The sequence below is a fragment of the Poecilia reticulata genome, linkage group LG22 (genome assembly GCF_000633615.1).
Source record: "Poecilia reticulata strain Guanapo linkage group LG22, Guppy_female_1.0+MT, whole genome shotgun sequence".
NCBI classification, from domain to species: domain Eukaryota; kingdom Metazoa; phylum Chordata; class Actinopteri; order Cyprinodontiformes; family Poeciliidae; genus Poecilia; species Poecilia reticulata.
In genome coordinates this window covers 23,342,388-23,367,936 of record NC_024352.1, presented here as the reverse complement: position 1 = coordinate 23,367,936, position 25,549 = coordinate 23,342,388, and the positions used below count along the sequence as shown (strand labels likewise).

General features: G+C 40.3%; 2 protein-coding genes across 2 annotated transcripts in view; one reads left to right on the top strand and one right to left on the bottom strand.

Moving 5' to 3' along the window:
* The first annotated feature begins 1,268 nt into the window (after positions 1-1,268).
* Positions 1,269-6,765, top strand: LOC103458853 (TMF1 regulated nuclear protein 1). The gene has a single exon (XM_008399952.2). It carries the CDS (start codon positions 2,322-2,324, stop codon positions 3,003-3,005), a length of 684 nt encoding a protein of 227 aa, XP_008398174.1. The 5' UTR covers positions 1,269-2,321; the 3' UTR covers positions 3,006-6,765.
* Positions 6,766-10,813: 4,048 nt separating this feature from the next.
* asap3 (ArfGAP with SH3 domain, ankyrin repeat and PH domain 3) overlaps positions 10,814-25,549 on the bottom strand; it is a 31,609-nt gene continuing 16,873 nt past the window's right edge. The window contains exons 9-26 of the mRNA XM_008399953.2: positions 23,677-23,763; positions 22,545-22,654; positions 21,724-21,793; positions 21,550-21,637; positions 21,372-21,420; positions 19,902-20,068; positions 19,275-19,408; positions 19,051-19,142; positions 18,791-18,971; positions 17,431-17,516; positions 17,212-17,327; positions 16,517-16,584; positions 15,449-15,556; positions 15,123-15,336; positions 14,310-14,586; positions 13,726-13,936; positions 13,511-13,639; positions 10,814-11,967 (exon numbers count right to left, since the gene is read on the bottom strand). Of these exons, the coding sequence (XP_008398175.1) occupies positions 11,893-11,967; positions 13,511-13,639; positions 13,726-13,936; positions 14,310-14,586; positions 15,123-15,336; positions 15,449-15,556; positions 16,517-16,584; positions 17,212-17,327; positions 17,431-17,516; positions 18,791-18,971; positions 19,051-19,142; positions 19,275-19,408; positions 19,902-20,068; positions 21,372-21,420; positions 21,550-21,637; positions 21,724-21,793; positions 22,545-22,654; positions 23,677-23,763 (2,262 nt within the window). The 3' untranslated portion in view covers positions 10,814-11,892. The remainder of the gene's footprint in view (positions 11,968-13,510; positions 13,640-13,725; positions 13,937-14,309; positions 14,587-15,122; positions 15,337-15,448; positions 15,557-16,516; positions 16,585-17,211; positions 17,328-17,430; positions 17,517-18,790; positions 18,972-19,050; positions 19,143-19,274; positions 19,409-19,901; positions 20,069-21,371; positions 21,421-21,549; positions 21,638-21,723; positions 21,794-22,544; positions 22,655-23,676; positions 23,764-25,549) is intronic.

The window sequence follows — 25,549 nt, the reverse complement described above, 5'->3', positions numbered from 1 at the left end:
AAACAAGATCATTCACATAAGATATACTTTGCTATGCTGACTTCCATGTAGGCCAGAGAGAAGAATACTTCAAGGTTACAGAACGTTTTTATTCTGAAGGTTCAGCACGTCATCGGTGGATAATAAAAGGTTCTGCAGTTCAATCTGAAAGGTTCTGAAGGGAAAGCAGAACCTTTCCCTTCAGGTTCTACCGGATCTCCTGTAGTTCAACATTTTTAATGAAACCTTTGCATTAATTTAATAACTCCTGGGTGCTGTGCAGCCTCCTTGGCCTAAAACAAATACATTTAAAACAAACATTTGTAAATGAATGAAAAGCTTTAGTCGAATTAAATTTAAATTGATTTGATGCATTACTGGTATATATGTATTCTTACAATTTATTTCTTCTTCCTTTATTTTCCTGCCATCTTTACTTTCAGATGCACACAGTCCATCCTTCTTTGCCTCATGTATTTTTTGCTGTTTTCTGTAATGCTCCCTCTTCACTCTGGAGATTAGTGAAGCTAAAAGCAAGAAGAGAGCAGCCGCAGCACTGACTAATGCAACGCCGACCGTGAGATAAAAGCAAAGAGCCGAGTCCATGAAGACACACACACAGCCACCTCTGACCCTCTGAAAGCTTCATCTGTTTCCCTTCACCATGAAAGAAGACATTTATTGAAAACACTCATGGTTTAAAACACAGCGCCGTTTCCCCTCTTATCACTCTTGTGTGTATTTTAGTGAACTTGAGCTTCGTCTTTCCTAATTCATCATCTGTGTCCTGCAGCCAAATCAGTCAATATGTCTAGACTGAATGTACGGTTAGCTTTTAGGGCCTGTGGCAGAAAATTGAAAAATGAACTTAGTGGAGATGATGTAATGAGTTAGAGCCTGATGTGAGCAGCTCAAGTTCCCATCCAGACACTTTGATGTAGATTATCCTGATGTTATATAAAGCAGCAGATCAAACAGACACTCTGCAGCAGGTTTAGGTGGACGTGGTGCAATACTGTTAAAAAATGAACATAGGTGGGGTTTTAGTCGTTTTATTTCAGCTGATTTTTCACAGATAAAAAATTAACACAAAACTTCAGTAACAAATATTGTGTGCACAGGTTTGAATTTATCTTAAATTGTCTCTAATCCCAACAGGAACACCATTAAACCTAAATGCACACAAAACATTTCTGTTCATCATAAATGAGACAGGCGTCTCTAACAGCTAAAGAAACATGCATGAGGAGAAAAAAATATATTGTTTTATTTATGTCAAATAAAAAAAAATGTTTCTACATTCTCAATAAGCAGAGCAAATCATTACCAGCCTTACAGAAACGTCCTTATAACTCCAGATCAGCTTTATGCATTTTTCCACAAACAAATTTGTTGATGAGCTTTGAGGTTCCCTGATTTCCTTCCACAGATTCTCTGTCAAATTCAAAAAGATTCATATTATTTCCTAAACGTTGGTCAAATTAAAATATTACTTCAAATCTAAATCGGCCAGAGACATAAATTGTTTTAATGTTCACATACGTCCCCACAAACATCTGGATTGGTGTGCCTCAGGAATCTGCAGAGAATATACGTTTGGTAGCAGCAATAATACATAATAATTGGAATAATTTGTTCGACAATCCTGACAGAAACGGTAGAGATTAGTTAATTTTCTGGCATCAAATAGCTTTTAAAAATAATCCACTAATTGGTTGAGGTCAGTAGCAATCTGATTCTTCCGTGAAAAACATATTTGGTGACTGTTTAGATTTTTGAGATAATTTTTCATAGTCTTTCAGTGAAAGAAAGAAAGACTGCTTTTTGTTGAGCAAGAGAGTATGATGGTGTGGTGGCAATGAGCAGTAATGCTGTGTAATCAACTGATTAAGGGAGAGATAAAGTGGAGCATCACCCCTCCCTCCTGCCCTTGGCAACTGATGTCAAGACTGTGTTGCTATGGGCAACCGTCCGGGCAAGAGAGAGGAAAATGGAGACACCACCTGGTGTGCAGGATGGCAACCGAGAGGCTGAGAGAACAGAAGGGAAGAAACATCATGTCAGAAGGACACTGAAGTCAGATTCAGGATGATGACGAGGGAGAGTCAGACGGAGGACACTCAGCCTGCCAGCATCAGCAGCCGGGAGGAAGGCTGGCCAATCACCAGCTGACATGCTCAGAAATTCAGGAGCCAATGAAATGCCAGCAGGCTCCCTCCACAGCACAACAACTCGGATGCAGAGGCTGCACAATCTGAGCTCGGATGTCTTATTAATGAATGGAGCGCTTCCTGGGCTGCGTCGCTGCACGTCTCTGCTGCTCTTTCACCTGAAACGGGAGGATGGAGAGGAAAATCAGCAAAGATGGAGGGAAAAGCGGTGCCAAGGCTGTGAGAGGGCGGCGAACAAACCCAGAGAGCCCCGATGAAGGCTCGGCTGAGGACGTGGCAGCAGCTTTTAAAGGGACGGACTCCCATCCTGATCTCCAACTGCCGGACTCGTCGTCCCCATCACCGTCCTCCTCCTCCCCTCTTCCTCAGCCCGCCATGCCTCCCTCCGTGTCTGCCTCTACTCTCCTGGCTCTGGCGTCTCCAGCAACCAGGCGGTCCATCTCCATGGGAGACTTTCGGAGGGTGACAGGGGCTCTCCTGGCCGGTTCCGATCCCCCGTCCACTTCTGCCACGGCCCCCTCCTCCAAGCTGGTCACCCCCAGCTCCAGCATGGAGTTCGAGGCGGCCCGGCGGCGCCTGCTGGAGGTGGAGGAGCGGCAGCGGGTCATCAGGGAGATGGAGCGGCGGCTGGAGGAGCTCAGGGAGATGTTTGTGCGCTCCGAGCAGCAGGTGGTGGTTCACGGGGAGCTGGTGTCGCGGATAACCGGTGCGGCCCAGCAGGGTGAGCTGTACGTGGCGGAGAACACCCAGCGGGTGAAGAAAGGCTTGAAGTTCAAGAAGCACCGACCCACCATCGTGTTTTCCTCCATGCTCGGACTGCGCACGTGCCTCCCCTGGCCTGTGAAGCTCAAATAGGACGTCAGATGCTGACCTTTCACCCATGACATTAGAAATGTGCTTTACATTAAATAGTGAGGGGTGGAGCTCCATCCTTTAGCTCTCAGTGACACGGCTGCTCTCCAGTTATAACCTTACTGCTCTTGAATCCTGAGGCTGGTCCTTCAGGGGTTAGAGTGCCTAAATATCACAGAGGCCAGTAAGGAGCTTCCGGTTCAGCAGATTTCTGGGGAAAACTCCCTGGCTAGCTGGCATTAGTGCATTGTGTACGGGATGTCGTTGTGTCCTAGTTGTTCTCACAGCTTTTTTTGCTGCTTGCAATTATTATTAGTGCTTGCTTTTGAGAGATTCATGTCAAATTCATGATGCACAGATGAGTCAAGGGGATGTGGGAGGTGAGCTTCACTCTGCTCTCTGTTCAGGAGGTTCTGCTGCACTTTAACTTCTGCAGCAGTGAGGAGGCTTATGTAAGCTTATTGAAGAAGGGGCAACACAACAGTGTAGATCACTGAACTATCTGCCTCTGCAGCTCATTAAGGGCGAAGTGAAGGACAGGAAGGTAAGATGAGACGTTTGCTGCTCTGTTACATAAAACCGATGCAGACAGATGCAGAAATAGAAAATGTAATTGTGGGAAATGATTGAAAAAATGTGCCTTGGCTTCTCTGAGACTGCTCATCCCACTGTCATAGCAGCATTAAGGAAAGACAGATAATAGGGGGAAAATCATGCTGGGACACTTCCACCTGTGGCCTCTTTTTATCCTGTCACCTAGCAACCATTTATCCCTCCATCCTAAATCCTCTTCCACAAAAAATGCAGAATGTATCCAGCTGAGAGCTCTGATTACTCTACTGTGGCAGGGATTTAGTAAAATAAATGATAAACATCAAGATTTATTATTATTATGACTATTTTATTATTATTATTATTTAGGGGGTTAAATTTGAGTTACTCATGCATCAGCTTGTAAATCTTAGCTGTGCTATCTCTGCTGTCTTAATGAAGAACAAGACGATGATATGAGCTACAGGTTTGCTTCTTAGAACGCAAATATAACTTTAAGTGCACAAAGACCTCACTAATATGGAATTACAGTGGTAGTGGCCAGTTTGACCAATTAATTCAAGTGTTTATTTACATCATGTTGCTGCATTGTCTGTTAAGCACAACACATTTGTCCTATAATGTTTTTTTTTTCTTCTCATTTCTATGTTTTTGTCTTTGGGTTAATAGTGATTGACTTTTTGCATTCTGTTCCTCTCCTTTGATGTGCACAGGTATTAATTACATCAGGGATGTATCGTTTGGGCATTAACAGGTTATGGTAGTGATCCACACTCAGTCTAGGTTCGCTGTTTGTTTGTCTGGGTAAAATGTCCTGACAAACACCCTTTTTTCTGCGGTAACAATCCCTGATGGTGCTTTGTTACGAAGAACCAGCAGCCAGGCTGCACAACAGGGAGACACAAGATTTGATTGTATCACCACTTTCACTAAATGATTCAATCTGTTTGTGATTTCTTTTGCTTGCTTGCACAGATTTAATGGATGTTTTAGAAGCAACCACTGTATGTACTTTTATAGAGTTAAGAATAACAGAGGAAGATACCAATGGGAGACCAGGTTGCCTGTGTTTGACAAAATGCATTTAAACTATGATGCATGTAAAGGAAGTGAAGACTCACCACATGAGGCTGGTTCACTTCAGTAGGAGCTGGATTTGGGTTATTGCTAATTTTGACTTGAAGGGCTTAAAAATGGAGTTTGTCTGTGTTGCTTGGAAACACTTAAAGGAGCACTCTATCAAATAGTTTGTCAAACAATTTATTCACATCGTGGATCTGAGACTTTTTCAGAACAACATTAGAAGATACAGGTATTTCCATACTGACTGACATTTCAAAAACAATAAAACAACAGAATTTTGTATTTATTTTAGTTGGTTATGATGACAAAAACAGATAAAAAGATCAGTTGGTACTGCATCCCAGCCAACATGTGCATGTCTGCCTCATTTGGGTTTTACTCTGGTTTGAAGGACCGTTCAAACTGGCAATCCTGTTGGACACGCTTCCGCTTAGTCCCCAATGAATATTAAGAAAATCAATTATCCAGGTCTCACATGGGTCCTACTTTTCCCCCAGAATTGTCTTTTATAAAAATCTATTTCAGCATTTCTCTGTAACCTGTGAGAAATCTCATCTGTCATCCCAGATCCCAGTCAGATACCAGCTGGGATGTTTGGCTGAAAGTGTTTTTCAGTGTTGGATGCAGTGATGAACTGTTCTGATGAACACAACATTTAGAATATCTTCTTTTTCCAAATTGTAATCAGAAAACAGTTATTTTGGGATTGGAACAAGTAGCTGGTTGTCCTCTTTAGTTTAAACCAGGAAGTTACTCATATTCTCCACTTTTCTACATGAAGCAAAGACTACATTAGAGAGAATTTTGAATTTACCAGTGATACTTGTGGTTTTAACCTGAGAACTGTTGTGAGAAATAGCTGGAGTGCCTCTTCATTCAAAGAAACTTGGTCAAACCAAATGTTTCTCTTGACCTACTGATACCCACGACGTCTTTCTCCTTGAATGTTGGCTAACACTATTTAGCTCAGCATTCTACATGCCCAAAGTAAAAAAAAAGATTCTGGTTTTGTGCACATCTATACCAAACATTATTGTAGAAAGGTTTTATTTAATAAAGAAGTCTGAAACATGTATTTATGCTCATGTATATATAGAGCTACCTGTACTTACAGTTAGCCTGATTTGCTGTTTGAGATTTTTCTGTTTTGGTGTTTACAGAAAGGATGGTACTCACACAAACAGCCGGACAACATTTACATATGGGCCCCATATGGGTAGAAATCATGGGTCAAAGATGGGATTGTATCTAGGTAACACACTGACTTCATTTCAATGTTTTGTTGCAGAAGAATATTGGAACCTGTGTGGATTTTCTTTATGAGACCCAGTTAAGTCCCACATGGGGGGCCTGAATTTTGTGGCCCCTGTGGGTTGGTTCCAAGTGGGTTCAGACTCACAACTCAGTCTAAGCAATCTTTCTATGGGGCCCACATATGCATGTTGACTGGGAACTATTTCTCTTTTTTTAAACCTGAGTGGGACTAAATCACTCAGGCATTGTTTGCTGTGGAACTGCACTTTTTTATTTCCTGAATGAAAGAAACACATTACCCAAAGATCTCTGGGCCCACTTGCAGAATGAATGTAATGTTGATTGTTGGGTGTTTCTGTATTTTTTCTGAACACTGGTTATATAATATTTCCATTTTGAACCTGTGGCTATTATTTACTTTGATGAATTTGGAACCTGCTACCACAGCTCTCGCTCATTTAGCCCTTTACTCACATCTACACTGACTAGCCACAGGCTCAAAACCACCTTTATGATGTTTCACACTTGAATGTTTGAATAATTCATGTTTACTTATGCATACCAGTTATTTATTGCTTTACAATTTGTGTGATATTCTTATGGTATGTTCAACAGCTATAGCTTTTTTCCTCGGTTATTATTGACTACAATTAGAGCTGCACACTTCAGCATCATCTGTTTTTGATGAAAAAAGCTTTATGATAAAACGTTAATTCATGTTCTGCTTTGGGTTCCTGCTTTGTTTAGTTTGCAACTATAAATTTCTGCACAACGCTACACAATTATTAAAAAACTCCTCTCAAGCTCATCTTTTGAAAGATTATTTGTTGGCAACATGATGCAATTTATTAATAAATTAACTAAATGACTTGAATGTTGTGGGGAAAAGAAAATCTTGTTTCAGATCTGTATGTTTGGAGTAGGCAAACACAAAGGGTTAAATTTCACACGTGAGAAAGGAAAAGTCTCAGGACAATTTGGGTCACCTTGCAGCGTTTCCCAGCAGCTTGCAGGGCAAGGTCAGCAGAAAAAAGCTCTTTGACGTAACAAGATGCTGCACGCCAGAAGGAGCAAGCTGTAAACGCTGCATCAGCCACAAAGATTTAGCAGGCCTTAAATTGTAACGCTGGCCCATTAAATCCCTTTCTCAGCTGATTGTTTGGTAAAAGGAGGGTTCAATAAAACAGCAGTGGGATGCAAATGGAAGAATTAATGGAAATATTACCCTCTTCTGAAAGCTCTTCGTTGGAAGCGAGGGTTTATGAAGTTACATTAAGACGATTATGCCATTTTTTCATAAGAAGCATTAGCATTTACATGGAACTTACAGTTGAAGCCCAGATGTTTACACACATTTTATACAAACACAAACTAAATGAATGACCTAAATACTGTTTTATGCACTCATATGTTCAAACAATTACATGCAAATCTAAATATTATGGAAATGTCCAGCCATCACACCGTCTAGGAACCAGAAGAGAAATCTCTGAACCAACCTGAGAACAAGAACAAAAACCTTGAGAAAAAACTGCCAAAAGCTGGAAAAGTGGTAATTTTCCAAGTCATGTTCCAAGTTAGGCTGAATGGTCACTCAGGAAGGAAGAGGTCGTTACGCTGAAGGCGAGAAAAAACAGGGACAAACCCTTTAGTCACGTGTGACTAAAGGGTTTGTGACTAAATGTTTGATCTTAATACCCAAAGGTGAGGACAAATTGGTAATGTCTAAAAGTCAGAGTGAAAACAGTGAAGTATGTGAAAAATCTCTAAATATCCAGCAGGCGATAAATGGGATTTCCAAATGGACGATAATCCTGAGGATCCCACCAAATTAGTCACAAAGAGGCTTGATGTGTGAGCAGAACAAAAAGGTGTGAGAGTATAAAACCTGACAAATTTACAGCCCTTCTGCTGGGGAAAATTCTGAAAAAATAATATAATACTATAATGCAAAATAGTGAACCTTTGAAGGTGAGTGCTGTTTGTATAGTAAGCACCAATGCATGGCACAGGCAGGCCTGAAGGGGAGAGAAGCTTATCTGTGCTGGCAGAACAGAGCAGGCTGCAGCCCGATGGCTCCCTGTGCCGGCTGCTTACGTAAGTGACAGGTTGGAGTTTCATCATTCTGACTTTCGGATAGCAGGTCAGAGCAAAGTCACGTCCAGATGGGTTTAAAATGAGGCTGCAGGGATGACTGCCAAAAGAGAGGCCTGAGGAGATTTTCCTCAGGGATGCATTCAGAGTAGAGACTGAAAAAATGCACAAATTCAGTAAAAAATGTTTCTCGAGTTAAAACATAGACATGTATGTTAAACATTTCACAATTACAAATTATTTACAATTCTAAATTTGTATTACAAGTTTATTCTTCATTTGATTTTATTCTCGTAACATGACTATTCTCAAAATATGACTTATATTACAATTTTATTCTAATATTTAGATTTTATTCTTGTAATTTTCTGACTTAATTCTTGTAATACTGGCTGTTCTCACAATATGACTATTTTCAAATGATTATGACTTTATTCTCTTTATTTTAACTTTATTCTTGCACTTTATTCACATAATTTTATGACTTTCTCATAGGAAGACTATATTGTTGTAATATCATTACTTATTCTCGTAATTTTACGTTTTTATTTTTTCTTGGGATGTGAAATCTGTTGTCAGGAAATCTTCAGATCTCAACACCATGAGAGCCTGAGTTCAGAAACAGAAGCCAACAACCTGGGTTCAACTCCAAAGCACAAAAAATGTGTTGCCACATGTTGCGATTGTAAATAAGATTAATATTCAGAGTGTCAAAAAATACAGAAGTTAAAATTAATAATTAACACTAGGAAAATGTGAACCTTGCATGAATTTAAGAATGTAGAAGGAAAACATACTGAATAAATAAATATGCCCACACTTAATGAACAATGTAACTAACGTTTTTAGTTTTAGCATCTGTTGTGTAAATAGAAACAAAGATATGACTCCATTTACAGCAAGGCGCTTCATTAAACATGTTTAATGCATATGTTACAAACTAAAGCGCGCTCATTTCTTGTTTACATTTCACACAGTCCCCACTGAGAGCGACAATCTGCTGCAGTCATCTGCTCCCTCACACTTCCATGTTTCTCTGCCTCATAACCACCACAGTAACCAGACGATGTGAACAGAAATAACAGACTCCAAACCAGCTTTCTAAATGCTTTTACCCCCTTACTGCATGTCTGTTTAAGTTAGAAAATGTCCCTTTTACACCATTATTCTGACTCTAGCAGTCAGGTGGATAACCAAAGCAAATGCTGCACAATAACGTGTGATATTAAGTTAAAAAACAAAAAGTAACACTGTCCCTTAAAATTCATATCACGTGGGAAAACAAGCAACGTATAACAATTATTCAGGGTGTATACAGTGCATGTTGAAAGAATGATACGGAAAAAACCTGAGACCAATATAAATAACTTTCAAACGTTTTCCACCTTTAATCTGACATATTTTATAAAGAAATCATCCTAAAAACAAACCTGGTTGCATAAGTATACACACCCTTTATTGAATCACCTTTTATTTATTTATTTTGAACAGACAAAAGTAAAATCAAGGAAAAAGAAAAAGAAAATAAAAGTTGTTTTATCTGTTCGATGTCATTCAGCTTAAGTGAATTTCAATCAGTGAATATAACCAGCTATAATTAATCTAATTAGCCGGAAATACAATGCAATTGTTCCAAAGGGATTTTCCTCACTATTTAGTGAAAGTCATTATTGGCAGAGTTGTTAGAAAGTTTTAAAAGGATCTCACTTTCAAGAGATGAAAAGGTATCATTCAGGAGAAGGGTACAAAACAATTTACTACATCACATGCGAAATAGAAAACTTGTTGAGGTTTAGAAACTTTTTCTATAAAAAAAGCTTCTTTATTAAAGGATTAAAAGCAGTTAACATTTTATTATTTTTTTGGTTGTAGTACAAAGTTTTTAAGACGATAAACACTCAATTTACAAATGTAGGTTTTTACAGAAGAATTTTCTTCAAAAGGTCTTTCAAAAACTTTGAAGCAGAAGATGTTATGATCTTATGAAAACAAAGCTCAACTTCTGGGCCTCACCAAAAGAACACCCGGCCCATGCCGAAACACAGTGGTGGCAGCATCATCCTCTGGGGTTAGTTTTACTTCAGATGAAACTTGGTGTTTTTGTCAAGAGGGATGAAACTGCCGTTCACTAAAAACCTTCAACTGGCTAAAACTGAGGATGAGAAGCAGGATTATTTTATAACATCACATTCAGTCCAAACATCTAAATTAGAAGGCAGAAGAATATTTGAAATAACTTAATGAATTAGGTTTGTGTGATGAGGTGACACATTTTCAGAAAAGCAGACAAGACAAATATGACCAAATCCAGATGCTGACACCCTTACCAAAGACTGAAAACAAAATAGTATTAGTTTAAGGATGTATACACTTATGCAGTCACATTACTGCAGTTTGTAATATAATCTTCTACTAATAAATGTATTTTCCAGCTGAACTGTACAGGATATTGCTCACATTAAAGGTGGAAAACTTCATGATTCCTCTTATTTGCATATTTTATATAACCAGAACTTGGCATTTTATTACGAGCATGTCCTCGTCTTAGGGCTGCACAGTGGCGCAGTTGGTAGAGCTGTTGCCTTGCAGCAAGAAGGTTCTGGGTTTGATTCCCGGCCCCGGTCTTTCTGCATGGAGTTTGCATGTTCTCCCTGTGCATGTGTGGGTTTTCTCTGGGTRCYCYGGTTTCCTCCCACAGTCCAAAAAAAAACATGACTGTCAGGTTAATTCTCCAAATTGCCCCTAGGTGTGAGTGTGTGTGTGCATGGTTGTTTGTCTCTGTGTTGCCCTGCGACAGACTGGCGACCTGTCCAGAGTGACCCCGCCTCTCGCCCGGAACGTTAGCTGGAGAGGAACCAGCAACCCTCCCGACCCCACTGAGGCACAAGGGTGTAAAGATGGATGTCCTCGTCTTATATCAACTTTATGTGTTAAGTTTGACCAAATATGTACAAGAAATGGTGCAAAAGAAAAGAAATGTGTATCATTTGCTCACAAATATCTTTTCTCTCACAAAGCTTGCTGACTCCTGGAAGCTGATCCGTGTGTAAGCGTGCATGTGTGGCATGAAAAATGTGAAAAAAAACTCTAAGAAATTACTGTGCTGGGGTACAGTTATTAGCAAGTCCACTTTTAGTGCCATTTCCTGGACGGACAGAGGGACTTCTTATATATATTTTTCCCTCCAGCATGCTGCTGTTACTCCAGGTTCTCCAGGGACTGACGCCTGGAGGCAGCGGGAAACAGGATCCTGGCCTCCGTCTGCAGCCGGCCTGGGCCCGGAGTCGCCGCGGCTCAGCCAAAGTTTCAGATCTCTCACTGGGCTACGCAGACATATCGACGTTTTACTGGAGACAGACTGGCAGGCACGATCCGGACCAGTCTGCGGCAGATACTGGGCGGGTCTGAACCTCATAAGACTCATTAACCTGTGATTTAAAATCTTTGTCATTTTCCGTTCAGAGGGAAATAAAGCAGCTAACTCTGAGTTCAGCGGCTGGCTAATTAAACATTTACAGCTCTCCCAACTCTTCAGAGGATTCCTCTGAAACTTAAAGTGCCTTCAAGAGGTTTTTGTCCTGCAGGGAAAGTTTGCCTGTATGCACAAGTCTTATATCAATACAGGCAGCTTATATACCTGCAGCCCAAATGTTTAATATTTAAAAGAACATTAAAGCAATTCACAGTCATTGCTTTATCTTTGCACCTGCAAGTTTAAGACAACAAATAAGTTTCCAGTTTCTTCGTTGCTTTCTGAGATGAGTAATAGTCCCTAAAAAAGACGATTTCGTCGTGCAGATGTCCTTTGGTCAGTAGATCCTGTTGTGAAAATATTCCCAGATTACTTGGATCCATGAATAGAACAGCATTTCCTTTCCCACATGTGGTGATGAAGTCCAAACTAGCATCATTCTGTTACTTTGTGCACATAGTTGACAGGAAAGGTTCCACTCCTGGAAGGGTCACCATCAATATGGCCGACCTGTCAGGAAAATGACAAATGCAATGTTTAAGTCTCTCACACTGCATAAAATAACTCAATTTATGATAAAGAATTCAACATTTACTGAATGTCATTTCAAAACATTTGTATAATAATGAATGAAATGTCTATGATGAGCACATTAATCATCAGCTGTCAGTGAAAACTATCAGTAAATATAGTTTTTTAGCACATAGCTGAGAAATGTGAAGTAACCAATTTTGCTCTGAACTTTTTATCATATTACAACCACAAACTTTAACACTTTTTCTGATTTCATTTGTCCACTGGCACAAGTTAGTGCTCAGTTATGGAATGGAATCAGAATTTCCTGGAAACCTAAAAAGTATGACATGAATTTGACTCTGATGCCACTAAATAAAACCCAGTTCAACTAGCTGCCCTGTGAAGTCGCCTAATTAGACGTTTTTGTCAATTCTTCCCTCCAAAAACAGCTCAAACTCAGTCAGGTTGGATGGAGAACAGCTACAAACATCAATTTTCAAGATTTGCAACAGATCTTGAACTGGATTTGACTAGGCCATTCCAACACATGATTATAGTTTGACTATTCGAGCTCCAAGTGTATGTTTAGTCATCAGTTTATGTGGACGGCCTGTTATAGTAGATTTATATCTGTGCCAAACTTTTCCATTTTCTGATGATGGATTGTATCGTGTTTAGTGAGAGAACAACTTCATTCCTGGCCTGACTTCCAGTACTTTCGGATTTATGATGCTTTTTGTCCACTAATGTTCTCCAACAAATCTATAAAACCTTAAGAGAGCAGCTGGATTAATACTGAAATAAAATATTTACTCCGTTTCCTAGCCAGGTGACTTCTGAATGTAATCGTTTGCTCTGGGTTTCAGTGTTAGGAAAGCAAACAATTAATAGTTTTATTAATGGTTTATTAATAGTTCATGGGGGATTAAGTGTTTTGAGTATTTTATTCTTTTCATATTTTTCTATTCAGCAATCTAAGAGGTTCCTGTTTTATATTATAAATATATTTAGGTTTAACAATGCGAAAAACCACAATTTTCTGTTTAATCAGCCAGCTCTTAACAGAGTTGACAAAATGTCGTTAAACTTTAGTGATGTGCTTCTTTTTTTTTATTCAGCATATTGAAAAAAAGCCTGTTATGTTATGGAAAGACAGTCGGACATCTTGATACAAGACAAACCCGGGTTTAAGAAAATCAACACTTCTTAATTAATCATTAGATGATTAATCAGATCAACTCATTAATTGATAACTTGCGTCCCTAATTATAGAAGAGGATTTGCATTTCAGATTTTAATTGGTAAGAAAATGCCCAACATCGTGGTTGATCAATACATCGAAGCTGGTGGTTGTAGCTACAAAACGTGAAAAAGTTCAAGGTGCATTGCAAGTGATTCATCAGGGAGAAACACTGAACACAACTGTTATTCTTGAAAATTCAGGTTTTTTAATGTATGATTTTATTTTAATAAAAAAAGGTCCAAGCTTTGCAGAGAAAAATATGTAGCTTAAAAAGAAAACTGTAGTTGCACTTACCCACCAGTGGGGGTCATTAGTGGCTGTGACCACAATGACTTCATCTTTGAAGAAGGCGAGCTGCTCGGCGCTGACGGCTCGGCAGTCCACCAAAGCCTTTACGCGTTTCTGTGGCCTGCTGACCGAAACCTGCAGGAAACGAGGAACACCATGAGAAGAACCTCTCTGGACCGGCCGGCTGAGCGAAACACAATAAGGTGTCTGTGCGGTCGCACCATCGCATTCCTGCGGGAGCGAGGGCCACAAGTCACAGTGGGGGAGGACGAAGGCCCTGCAGACGGAGCCGAGCCGTTTCCGTTCCCCACCAGGCTGCAGTACAGCTCCTCCTGGCTGCCCACGCAGGGCGGCGCCAGAGAGCCCACGGTGCCCTTTCCGAAGCTGCCGCCTCCGGTGCTGGTGCGCCGGTAGGAGGTGGTCTTCTCTGAGCTGATGACACCACAGGAAGACAGTCAGGGGGTTTTGGTATTAACACAGGAGACTCGTGAATTTTACATTTGAACTGTTCTTTTTTTGTTCTGTGTGATTCTCCAGAACTACTAGTAGTTAAGAAGACCCTTAGCATGATGCTACCACCTCCATGCATAACAACTAGTACAATTAGGGGCGGAGCGATATGGCTTGAAAGTAAAATCTACAACTTTTCCATATAAAATAACATTTTAATTGATCAAGTTTCCAAAACTTGCATTTATTTCAAACATCCTTTCTGTGAGCTGTCCTGAATACAAAATTCAAATAAATCTGCATGGCACTGAAGAAATAGTTTTATTCTGAGGATAATCTGGAGCTGTTTTCTCACCTGACTGGCCCACCGTGATTCTGATTGGACGCCTGTGAGACACTTTGAGTGGTCTGGCCGTCCCAGGTCTGCCTGTGCGATCTTTGCAGACCTCCTTGTCCGTGTGAGGACCGTTGGGCTCTCCCGCTGTGACTCTGGGTTTCTGTAGTTGACGAAGAGGAGCCGTGTTTCGTTTGAGTCTGAGGACTGGAAGAGTGGGACGACGGGTTGGAGCAGCGGCGCAGGATGTGGGCTCCATCCTGGGCTGTTGTGACTGAAATCTGCGGGTCTGAGCGCCCTGGGGAGGAAAACACAGATACAATTCTGAATGTCTTCATGGCAATCTTGACTTTATTCATGTAATACATTTATTCAAGTAAAGATTTTTCCCAAACTGATATAAATCAAAATTTGATCTTGTATTGAGGCGTTGCAGTAAAATAGTCGGCAGCAGCTAAGTTCCCATTACAAATGTGTGCAAAACTTTGTTGATGTTTCGCCAGTGGAAAAAAAAAAAAGCAATTTTGCAATTGTGATGAATTGCAATTAACATGTGAATGCGTTTATTCATTCAATAAGTCATTAAAAAACATCCTGCAACATCATCCTACAACTACTTCCTGTCTTCTTCTTCGTATTTTCCACCGGCTGCAGTTTTGCGAAATACATCCATTTTGATATCTCCAAAAAACCGCCTCATCCAAGCACAACAATCTTCATCAAGAAATGTGTTTTCTTTTTTTTTTATTGTCGTGTTTCCATTAAACAAATTTATTTTTGAAATTTCCATTTGAGCAAGTTTCAGTTAATGGAAACGCAGCTACAGTGACCTACCTCTTAGGACTGATTTGGCTGGCAGCGGTGGTGGCAGAGATGCTCCAGGGGGGGCGCTGTTGGCAGGAGGATTCTTGTACAGGAAGTCCAGATTCTCATAGGTCTGACAGGGTCTGACACCTGGACTTGTGCCATTGCTGGCTGTCCACTGGGCAAAGGCAGATCCACCACCTCCATTTGATGGAGGAGAGCGGTTTTTGGGTAACGGACTCACCTGGAGGTAGATGGAAAGAGAATGCTATAAAAATCTCCACCGTTCTAGAATCTTCTTTGGCTAAGAGTCAAGCTCAGTAACTCAGTATTTGAGTGTGTGTGTGTGTATTTACTCGCTCATCCAGGTCATCCTCGCTGTCATAGAACTCCTGAGACTGACTCTCCCACATGTACTCCACATGGATCTGAGAGTTGAACTTCCCACTTTGGGCCAGCTCCAACTGAAGAAACACACACATGCATTAGCAGAAAAGACATCCTGCAAGGACACGTTCAATTCTACGGAGGCCTCTAGGGGAAACAGGGGATTTCCCCCCCCCCCCCTTTGCGTTACCTCACAATAATGTATTTAGTAGCTTTTCGTAGTTTCATCTCGAACACTGAAAGTCTGAGGTTTTTCCATGTATGTCTCTAGTTTGTGAGATATCAACCAGTTTTTTGTGCCAAAAAATTTCACTGACGATCTTTAGACAGATGTTAAATAGACATTTTCAATTCTACTGCGGAGTAACATAAAAGAAAATATTTCCCCGCTGGCCTCTAGGGGGCTCTGTAGCACAAACTCCTTTAGAAAACTGAACTCATCGCTCTGATTCAGTTTTTTAAAGGAGACCTGGAGGCATCCTGCTCTCAGGTCACACTCTTTAGTTTATCCTGGATGACTCAAAGCTGTTCCCAGGTCAGCTGTCAAATCCCTCCTGCATGTTCTGGTTCTAATCTGGAGTCTTCATCCGTTAGGATGTGACTAGAAAACCTCCAAATGGAGGCTTCCTGTTCACATTAAGTTCAACTATTAAGCTAACACAAACTGAAGGAAACCATTTTTTGCATGTATGGGGGGAAAAACATTTTTTTAACATTCAGTTTTTTCTACATCCTGTAATCCAAGGTTATTCACATCAGGCAGGATGTGACAGAAGCTAAGCCTGAATCAGTGGGGGCTGATGGCCGGTAAGAAAATAAAAGCGCTTATAAATGATGTACACTGGGGCCTGCTGGGGAGGAAGGCTGGGGAGTTTTCTTAAGGCAGGGTTTCCAGCTGTGGATGTTGTGCTTTTTGGTTTCGCTCTTCGCTTTCTGGTAGGTATTTTAATGCTGTAACTTGAGTTCACTTTGGAGAATCGACGCTCTATTAGAGTTTCATTTAAATCTTTAAAGATGGAGGGAAAGTGTGCGCTCACCAGCTCGATGCAGTGACTTTGCTGCAGCCTCTTAGCGATGTCTAGAGCCGTTTCTCCGCTTGAGTTCACTACAGAGAAAACAACAGTAAATACACGAGTTTTACTCCTCCCTTATGGTAACAGAAGGCTATTGAGCCTTGCAAAAGCATCAATACCTCTGATTTTTTTCACATTTTGTCCCATAAAACTCACCAGAGGAAAGATCAGGAGAAAGTTGTAAAGTTTAAAACAGGGTTAAGTTATAAAACAATAACACAAGCTTGTAACAATTCACAGAGCTTTGTTCAATGATTTATCTAACAAATTGGATTGATTGGAAAATGATGAAGCAAAACACAAAGTAATCCTGGATGAAAACCTGCTAGAAGCTGCAAAAGATGTGTGACTGGGAAGGAGGGTCACCTTCGATCTGGACAAAAAGCCTAAACAAACACCAAGTCGGAATGCTTTAGATTAGGATGATCAAGTCCAGATCTAAATCCAATTGAGTCTCTGTGTCTTGAAAACTGATTTCCACATCCCATCTAACTGAGCTTGATCTTTTGTAAAGACTGGGTGAGCATGTCAGACTAAATGTGAAAGGAAAACAAAAACTGAAAACCATGTCTTCTTTTATCCGACTTCGTAACGGTCAGAAAAAGAAAGTTCAGGGCCATGAAAACATCTGGGAGGTCCTGCAGTCCAGTGACATGTACCTGCGTGAATAGAAGCCTTTGCTTTGAGAAGCAGCTTGAGTGATTCAGGATTGTGGTGCAGGACGCTGTAGTGCAGAGCCGTGTTCCCTTCTGTTGTTTTCTTCTCCAGACAGTTGCTGCATAATAAACAAGCCAAACACACAGACGGTCCTAAGCTTCCCCTCACTGCTTTGACAGCATCTGTGAGCAACAGAGAATGGATCTGTGTCTGGGTCTGACCTGTTCTGACAGAGGAAGTCCACCAGCGCCAGAGAGCTTCTCTCCTCCACACGAACGGAGAGGTGAAGAGCCGTTTCTCTGACTCCCTGCAGGAGGAAGGAAACGGCTCTGCTTCAGTAACGGTTCTTCACAGATGCCCCTGCTTTATTTACAACAGTTAATCTTCTCTCCATGATGTTCTGGATTTTTAAAAATTAATGTTTTATTCTTGCAAAGCATATTTGATGAAAAGCAATCATAAAAAGCATGGTTTTAGAGGTAATTGTGTTTTACTAAAAAGTTGTATTACTGCACCTGCCGCATTTTTTGTAACATTTTCCCCTGATCTGATCATAAGATCACTAAAATAGATTTTGGTTTATTTGAAAAATTCAGACTGCATGCAAACTACCCCCATAAAAACTGAAGCAGACAGTAAACCTTTCACCACGACTGTATATTTACATGCTTTTCTCTGCCCAGTCTGGTTTAGCTGCACCACTGACCCAGATATTCTCCCAATGAAACTTAAATTAGAGCTCGATTTCGCAGCCACTCTTGTATTTTCATGCTAAAAAGTGAAAACTCTCCTGCAGTTTCCATCTGTTTACAAGAAGAGCAAGAGGAGTGGCGGCACTGCTTCCCTAATTCAATAAGCTCGTCTCATTTTCTCTCCAGAGACACGAGCTTTGACCTTCAAGCTGAAATAATAAAAGAAAGCCAACCAACACAAACAAACAGCCTCTCACAACCACAAAGTAAATCACACTCCACATGCTGCTACAGCCGGCCAGGAAGCGCCGGAGAAGTTTAGAGTGTGATTAAAGAGAAGAAGAAGACGAGGCAGACGGGGGGATGGCAGAGGAAATAATAGATGAAGAGATGAGGGAGGAAAAATGTGGATTAGAGGCTAAAAGAGATGGGAGGCGTTTGAAAAACCATTGCAAAGTTTCCCAAAACTTGACTCACTTTTTTTACGACGTTATATGTGAAGGAATTAGATTTTCCTTCAATTTCAACACCAGTTATAAAGAAAAAGAAGTACAAACTTTCTGAAACAAACCGGGTTACCTGGTCCACCAACTACTTGTTCATTTATATCAAAAGCAAGACATTTTGGCTTCATGACAAGAATCTGAGATACGTGCTAAACTCGAGGCTCAGGGGCCAAATCCAGCCCGCCATAGCTTCTGGTGTGGCCCTCTAGACTCCAGACAGAGGCATAAGTAGACTCTTCAACATAACTTATGTGTTCAAATATTATTTTATCAATACATTCTGACACAATCGGCCTTTGTGAACAATCATGAACTTGATGTGGCCCAAAATAAAAAATGAGTTGGACTGCCCTGCTCTCTCAGGAGCAATAAATGACCTTCACCTGTCCTTCAGGGAGCACCAATGGCTTGGCCAGGTCTGTTCCCTCGGCGTAGAGCTGCAGAAGCGAAACAAGGTCCCGGCTCCTCACCGCGTCGTACAGGCGACCCGGATCCGACTCTTCCCTGCGGATGACGTACCGACGTTCGGCATACTTTGCCACTATGTACTCCTTCCTGGCATTCCTGTACGGTGAGGGAGACTCATGAAAGACGTGCCTTTATACCAGTCAGATGTTTGACTGAAGATGCATCAGGAACTCACATGTCACTCTGTGGTAACGGTTTGACAGAGTCGTTGGGGAGCCCTGCCTCCATGATGTCATTAAACCTGGTGTTGCCGATGCTGACGGCCAACTGAGGAAACACAGGGAAAAATCACAAAGGAACAAAATGAAGGTACATCTGGGAAATGCTGGTATTTAATGTTTTGATCTGGATAATCAACAAGTGTAGATTATAATATGCTGGGGTGAGTTTTTCTAGTACCAGTAACTCTGAGGTGCTGAGCAAATCCAGAGTGAGCGACTGAATCCTGGAGTAATGGACGCCCAGATCTCTGTGGATGCCAGAGCATTCGATGCATGTCAGGATGCCCAGGTTGGTGGACAGCCATGTTGGGTCTGATGCAGAACAGGAAAGCACCTCAATTAAAACTACAGGCATTAGATGTAACCCAGTGGGTCCAAACATTTGGCCATGGAGATCAAATTTAATTACAAGTACTGAATAAATTAAAAACACCAAAAATATTTTGTGATTTTTTTTTTTGTCCAACTAGAATGGATTAGGGAGTTATTATTTCTTCAAAAAATGTTTTCTAGGAAATTTTTTTAAAAATCTGCTAAGATTTTCATGTAAAAAAAAAAGAAGTTGTGTCCATCCTCATAAGAGGGAAACATGTCTGCACCATTTTTGAATTGAAAAATGAATTTCACATTTGAATCTAAATAATAAATTATTTTTTTATCTAATATATTCCAGTTTTTTTTAGATATTTACAACAACAAAAAAATTGTTCTTCTGCAAATAAAAACAAAAAATATTGGGATTAAAGAAGCTTGCACAAAACAAACAATGAACCATTAAAATATTTTTGATGAGGGACCAGCTGACCTGGCGCCCCGCAGTCTGCACACGCCTCATTTCCTGGCATGTGTCGCAGATCTGCAATGATGGACTGGGAAAGTTCCTGCAGGCCGCTGTCCTGCACGTGGAGCTGGTCTCCTCCCAGCGCCGTGTTCAGGGCCTGCTCCTTACTGTTCTGCAGCACCGACACCCAGCTGAAAGCAAAACCCACACAAACCTTTAGGAAATGCCACGTTTCGCAGTGAGACAGTGGGAAAGCTGTGTCCAAAACATCAGACGTTTTACAGCGTGTGTTGCGCATGTGTTTGCAGTTCATTTAATGATCAGTCAGCACCACTTTTACTTTCTCAGCTTTATTAGTAACAAGACCCATACTGAGCCACATCTGTAACTTTGTGAGCTTCACAACGTCTTTGCTACAAACTGTTTTCATCTTTCTTTGACCCCACAGAAAAAAAAAGAACCTGTCAAGAGGTCCATAGACGAGGGAAAAGCAGGGGACATTTACACACCCCCATCCAAAACCACATCAGAACACACTCAGATTCCTCACTAAGAACGTCCCACCCAGAACCAGCTGGGACCAGTGAACCTCCCAGCCAGTACACTGTATGCTTCACTTATTCTGAGCTATAAAAAGGTAAGATTTTGCTTTCAAGCATCATTTTAACAAGAGATATACTGTGAAGTTACAGAATTGGCCTGCCAGAAACTCAATAAGCTCAAGCACTAAACTGTTGTGCTAGCAAGCAAGACTCCTCTGTGCGGAAGTTGCTATTGGAAAAAAAAAAGTTGGTCAAAGATTAAATCAGAGGAAGCACAAAAGACATAAAAAGTTATTTAGAAGAAAGGACATAATGGTTGTTTTTTCATTCAGCTAACCTTAAACAGATGTCAAAAGATAACAGGACGGTCAAACACACAAAAGATGCTGCTTTTAAACATTTAACCTCTGTCTGCCATGGAACATGATCCTAAAATATTTGGAAGTGTGGCTGAAATGAACTGAATGACTTTGTTCACTTCCTCCGCTGCCGTTGCTACAACTAAAGGCAGACAATAATTGTAAAACAGAGCAGAAAAGCCACGTCCACATAAAGAAAAATCTATTGGAAGAATCCAAGTGAATGGGAGAAAGCCCAGACTGTGCTGTGAAGACAGATTTGAAAGAAGTGGAATAGTGTCCATGCTTGTTTTCCCATAATGCAATATCTGGAATGCTGTCCTAATGTTTTGTCAAAAAACATCTTAGTTGGCTATTATGTATAAAACTTTGGGGAAAAATGTAAAAATCACCCACACTTTCTGTTTTAACTTATCCAGTTCAGGGCAGAAATGTTTCCAGAGTGAAGCCTGCAAAACATCCTCCTTACACAAACCTGAGCTTTATATTTAAGAGCCTTCCTTCACTTGTCACAACTTGTTTCTAAGATAGTAAAATATAAGATAAGAACTAAATAACATTAAGCTGAATCCCACAGAGGCTTCGGCACTTACATCAGACATTCCTGCTCATCGTCTGCTTGGAAGTGATATGTCCGATTATCTGGAATAAATAAAAAATAAAAAGTCAAACATCTGGTAAACTTGTTGGAACTTATATAAAAATGAGTTCCAACCCATTTAGATTTCATTTCATATTTTAAGGATATATTTTAGGCAAAAATAAACATACGAGTAACCAAATCAAATGTCCTCCGGTCCTCCGGGTTGGGCCGCACCTGACAGGTCAGAAGGTTCAGTTTGGCTGGAGGTCGATTGATCTGAATGAAAACGAAGCTTCATCAGGCTTTGACTTAAGCTTTATTTTCTCATTTGAATGAACAAAGTGAACACTTTTATTCCTCACCGTACTGTGGGAAATAGTCAAGTATCCAAATTTGACTCCACATTTCCTCCTCTGCCAAACTTTCCTGATCCTAGACGGATAAAAGTGTAAAAGAAAAAAAAAATCAGCTGTTTTATTAGTGATCTATCGTTACTAGTAGGTGTGATTTGTGGTGAACAGCACTGTGAGATCCTGAGCCAACCTGTACCTCTGGTTTGGGTAGATCTAAACAAAGTGCTATCAGATTTTATAACTTCATTCCTGTTTTCATCAACTCAACTGGCTCAAGTAAAAAAAAAGAAAGAAAAAAGGAGGCCTGAGGAGGTTTTATTCTCCTCTGGTCTGTCATTTCTCCAACTGAACCACATCCCCTCTCCTATCTCAGGGTAATCTAGCTGTGTGTGTATGTGGGTGTGTGTGTGTGTGTGTGTGTGTGTGTGTGCGTGTGGGTGTGTGTGTGTGTAAATGCTCCAAAAGTTGGATCTGCTTGTTTGCCAATAAACACCAGAGGAGGGGCCCCTGCTGGACTCTTCATCCCATAATAACAAAAACCACATGGTCCAGACAAAGCTCGACTTCGCCCCACTTTCTCTTCAACAGGCTCAAAAATCTTCTAATTGTTTTAAGTTGCATTTATAGCTTTAAACAAACTGATTCGAGAGACCCATGATCAAAAGTACAAACCCGGCTAATCCATTAAGTGTCATAAAAAGCCAGATCAGGGTCAGGTTAGTTAAATAGCTGCACTGCCCATAGAGAATGGATGTGAACTTCTGACAAAAACTGAATGTGCGATCTTAAGAAAAATCAATTATTTATTGAACCCTGATGAGTTCATGTACCCGTCGCTCTTCTTTTGTAGGAAGCCAGATTTCTCAGTCCCATATTTCTTGTTTCCTTGTGGCTGGTGGATGCTGTAGCCATTCCCAGAATTCTTCCGGTTCAGATACTCCTGGGATACGAAGACAGCTTAAGAACTTCACTCAAAACATTAAACCAGTTGGTGGTTAAGGAGTCTAACGTGCACTGTGTAGTTATAGTTCTTATATTTTGCACCAGGTCAGCAGGATGCGATGGGAGTTTGTGTAAATAAGTCAAATTAAAACATAAAGTATTTGAGGGTGTTTCTCAAATATTTTTTCTTTATCATTTAAAATATTTAAATAATTTTGCAAATGGTCTAGTTCGCTTCTACGTTGATGATACAATTAATGATGTAGTAGCATCATATTTATTTTATTTAATCTGTGTTCAACCTTTTCAAAGCCTGTTGTTCACTTTAAAATGGACATTTCATTAAAAAAAACCCTAAATATTTAGATTTTTACCTGTTGTTCACTAATAACTTTGTATTTGCAGCATTAGATTGAACTCATTTTGTGAAGATTGTGTTTTTATTTTCATTGAAATATTTGTTTGTTTGTGTTTGTTTGTCTGCTAGGAAAAAGGTGAGTCCAGAACACATTCTTATTGGTTAACTATAATTACATAATTTACTTGAAATTGGCCATTTACAATGTAATTCCTTTAAATGCAGTTGTAAATGAAGTGTATGGTATAAGATGTTGGACAAAGTCTCCCACCTGTAAGTGTTTACATCCCTCCCATTATAGTTGTAGTTTTTCCATTTCTTGTAATGGTCAACTGTAGTTTTTATGTGCATAAATATACATGAACATTTATATGTATATATAAAAAAAACAATTAAATCCACAGTTGTGCATTTCTTCGAGTCAGTACGGTATTTTAACTGTACAGTATTTATTTTCCGCTGCTCTAAATTTGCTCCTACTGTCTCTGTGGTAATTTGCCTCCCAATAACCGTTACCTGAATAGTAACGGTTATTTGTAATCATGTTTTTTCTCCTTTCATTCATTCAGTATTTTATTTGTTCATGTGCTCATCCTGACCTGACAGAAGACATTCATTTCGGTATCAAAGAACTGAATAAAGCAAATCCGAACTCTGCTTACCTCTTTGCCCTCGACCTGCAGAAGTAACCTGAGAGAATCCCTCAGCTGGAGGAGTTTTTTTACCTCCTCGTCCTGCTCCAGTCGCATCTGCAACACATAAAAGTGTTTTACTCAACCTGAGAAATGCAAAATAATATTAATATTAGGCGGTTCATTAGATAATCTGTATTTTTATCATCATAGGGTGGAGAAGTTAAATTAGAACTTTTTGAAATGGCATGAAATGTTGCAGACTGGGTCTTAATACTTATTTTAAAAAAAGGCTTTTTACTTTAAGAAAGTATTTGGGTTAGCAAGGCCTTTTTTGCATTTTCTTCCTGGGAACCATAATACGTTTTTGATTGTTTACTTCCTTCTTGAGGCTGAGGTCTGGCATGTCTGAACAGGTCAGTGTTCTGCTTCTGCCCACAGAGAACCAGAAAAACATCTAACGCTCCCAGCGCCGCTGCTAGCAGCCATTTTCTGGTGATTTTCCCTGGAAGCAGCATAAAGCTACATCTCTGCAGACTGGAGACCAGTGGTTGGAAAAATTGGTTTTGCATCAAGAAAATATGGAAATAGTGGAATCTTTCAGACAAAGTGCAATGTCGTAAGCCAAACATGGAGGGGAGAGGAGCGGTCGTCAACGGTGGGAAGAGAAACTTTGGTGTTTGCAACTGAATTAAAATGAAAGTGAAACAGAAGATAAGTCAAATCTAAAAAACGGTTTCCTGGATTTCTTCCAGGGGTCAAAGAATATCCGTTGGGTGACTCATTTCAACTGAAGGAAAAAGGTGCAGAGGGAGTGTATGTGTGGATGCTTTGGGTCTGGTTAAACTGAGGGTTAGTCAGTCAGTATGTATGGCATGTCCACATGTTATCTTCTGGAATAACATCAGAAACAACACAGACAGGATTTAGTTCTTCTGACTTTTGAATCCGGAGGTTTAATAAAATAAAAATGCAACTGCCTCATGGGTTTCCAGTAATTTGGAGTTTACGGTAATACTGGCTATTAAAGACACATTAAATCCACAGGAAGGCAGTGGGATGGATCCATCCCCGTCCCAAACAGTCTGCTCGGCCCCGTCTTTATGAGGCTGGGAGCTGCTGAGGCATTCTGTCAGAAACGCGCACAGATTTCATCTCTTCTTCGCTGGGTCTGATGTTCTGGAGCCACTAAGTTCTGTTTTTATGTTTAATACAGGAAGCATAAAACAACCTTACTGGAACTACAGAGACTACGTGTGACTGAGACAGCAGTGCAAAGTGTGAATGTGTTCACTAAAAATACTAAAAAAAAATGAAACTTCATTATAATGTTTTTATCTTCCAGTAATTAAACGAGCAATGGAGGACTGGCAGACCACCAACTTTTTAAAAACAAGGAACCTGAGAGTTTGTTTTTACTGCTGAAGGTTCACACTTTCAGCAGTTCACTCCATGGTGGTGAAAAAAGAGGCTCCGACTGATTGTTGAACCTTGGATTCAAGAGAAGATATGGATCTCAAAAGAAAAAGGTGCATTACTCAACCTGGCACCAGGATCTAGTGAAGGAGCTCGAGTATCTCAGCGTGTCGTTTAGAAGTGATAAGGACAGAACAAGAGACGGATAAAGACGTCATTTGTAATCCAGGTGCTGTTAGTTTAAAATAATGAGATTTCAGATACAAGCAGGACTCCGTGTTATCTTGTATCCAACTGTAATGGAGGCAATTAAAACCTCAACAGAATAATAGAAATGAGAACAGGATGTAAACATGCTGGCATGATGTCATTAGGACTAGAAAAGGATGTTATTTAGGTAACAACGGTTGGAAAATATTGTTTATGAGTCGCAATTCAGTGAGATTAAGACGGTTATATCAATGTGTGGCTGTAAACAAGATGACTG

Excerpts from the sequence above, each read along its gene's own strand:
- LOC103458853 (XM_008399952.2), top strand. The coding sequence starts at position 2,322 with ATGGAGAGGAAAATCAGCAAAGATGGAGGGAAAAGCGGTGCCAAGGCT.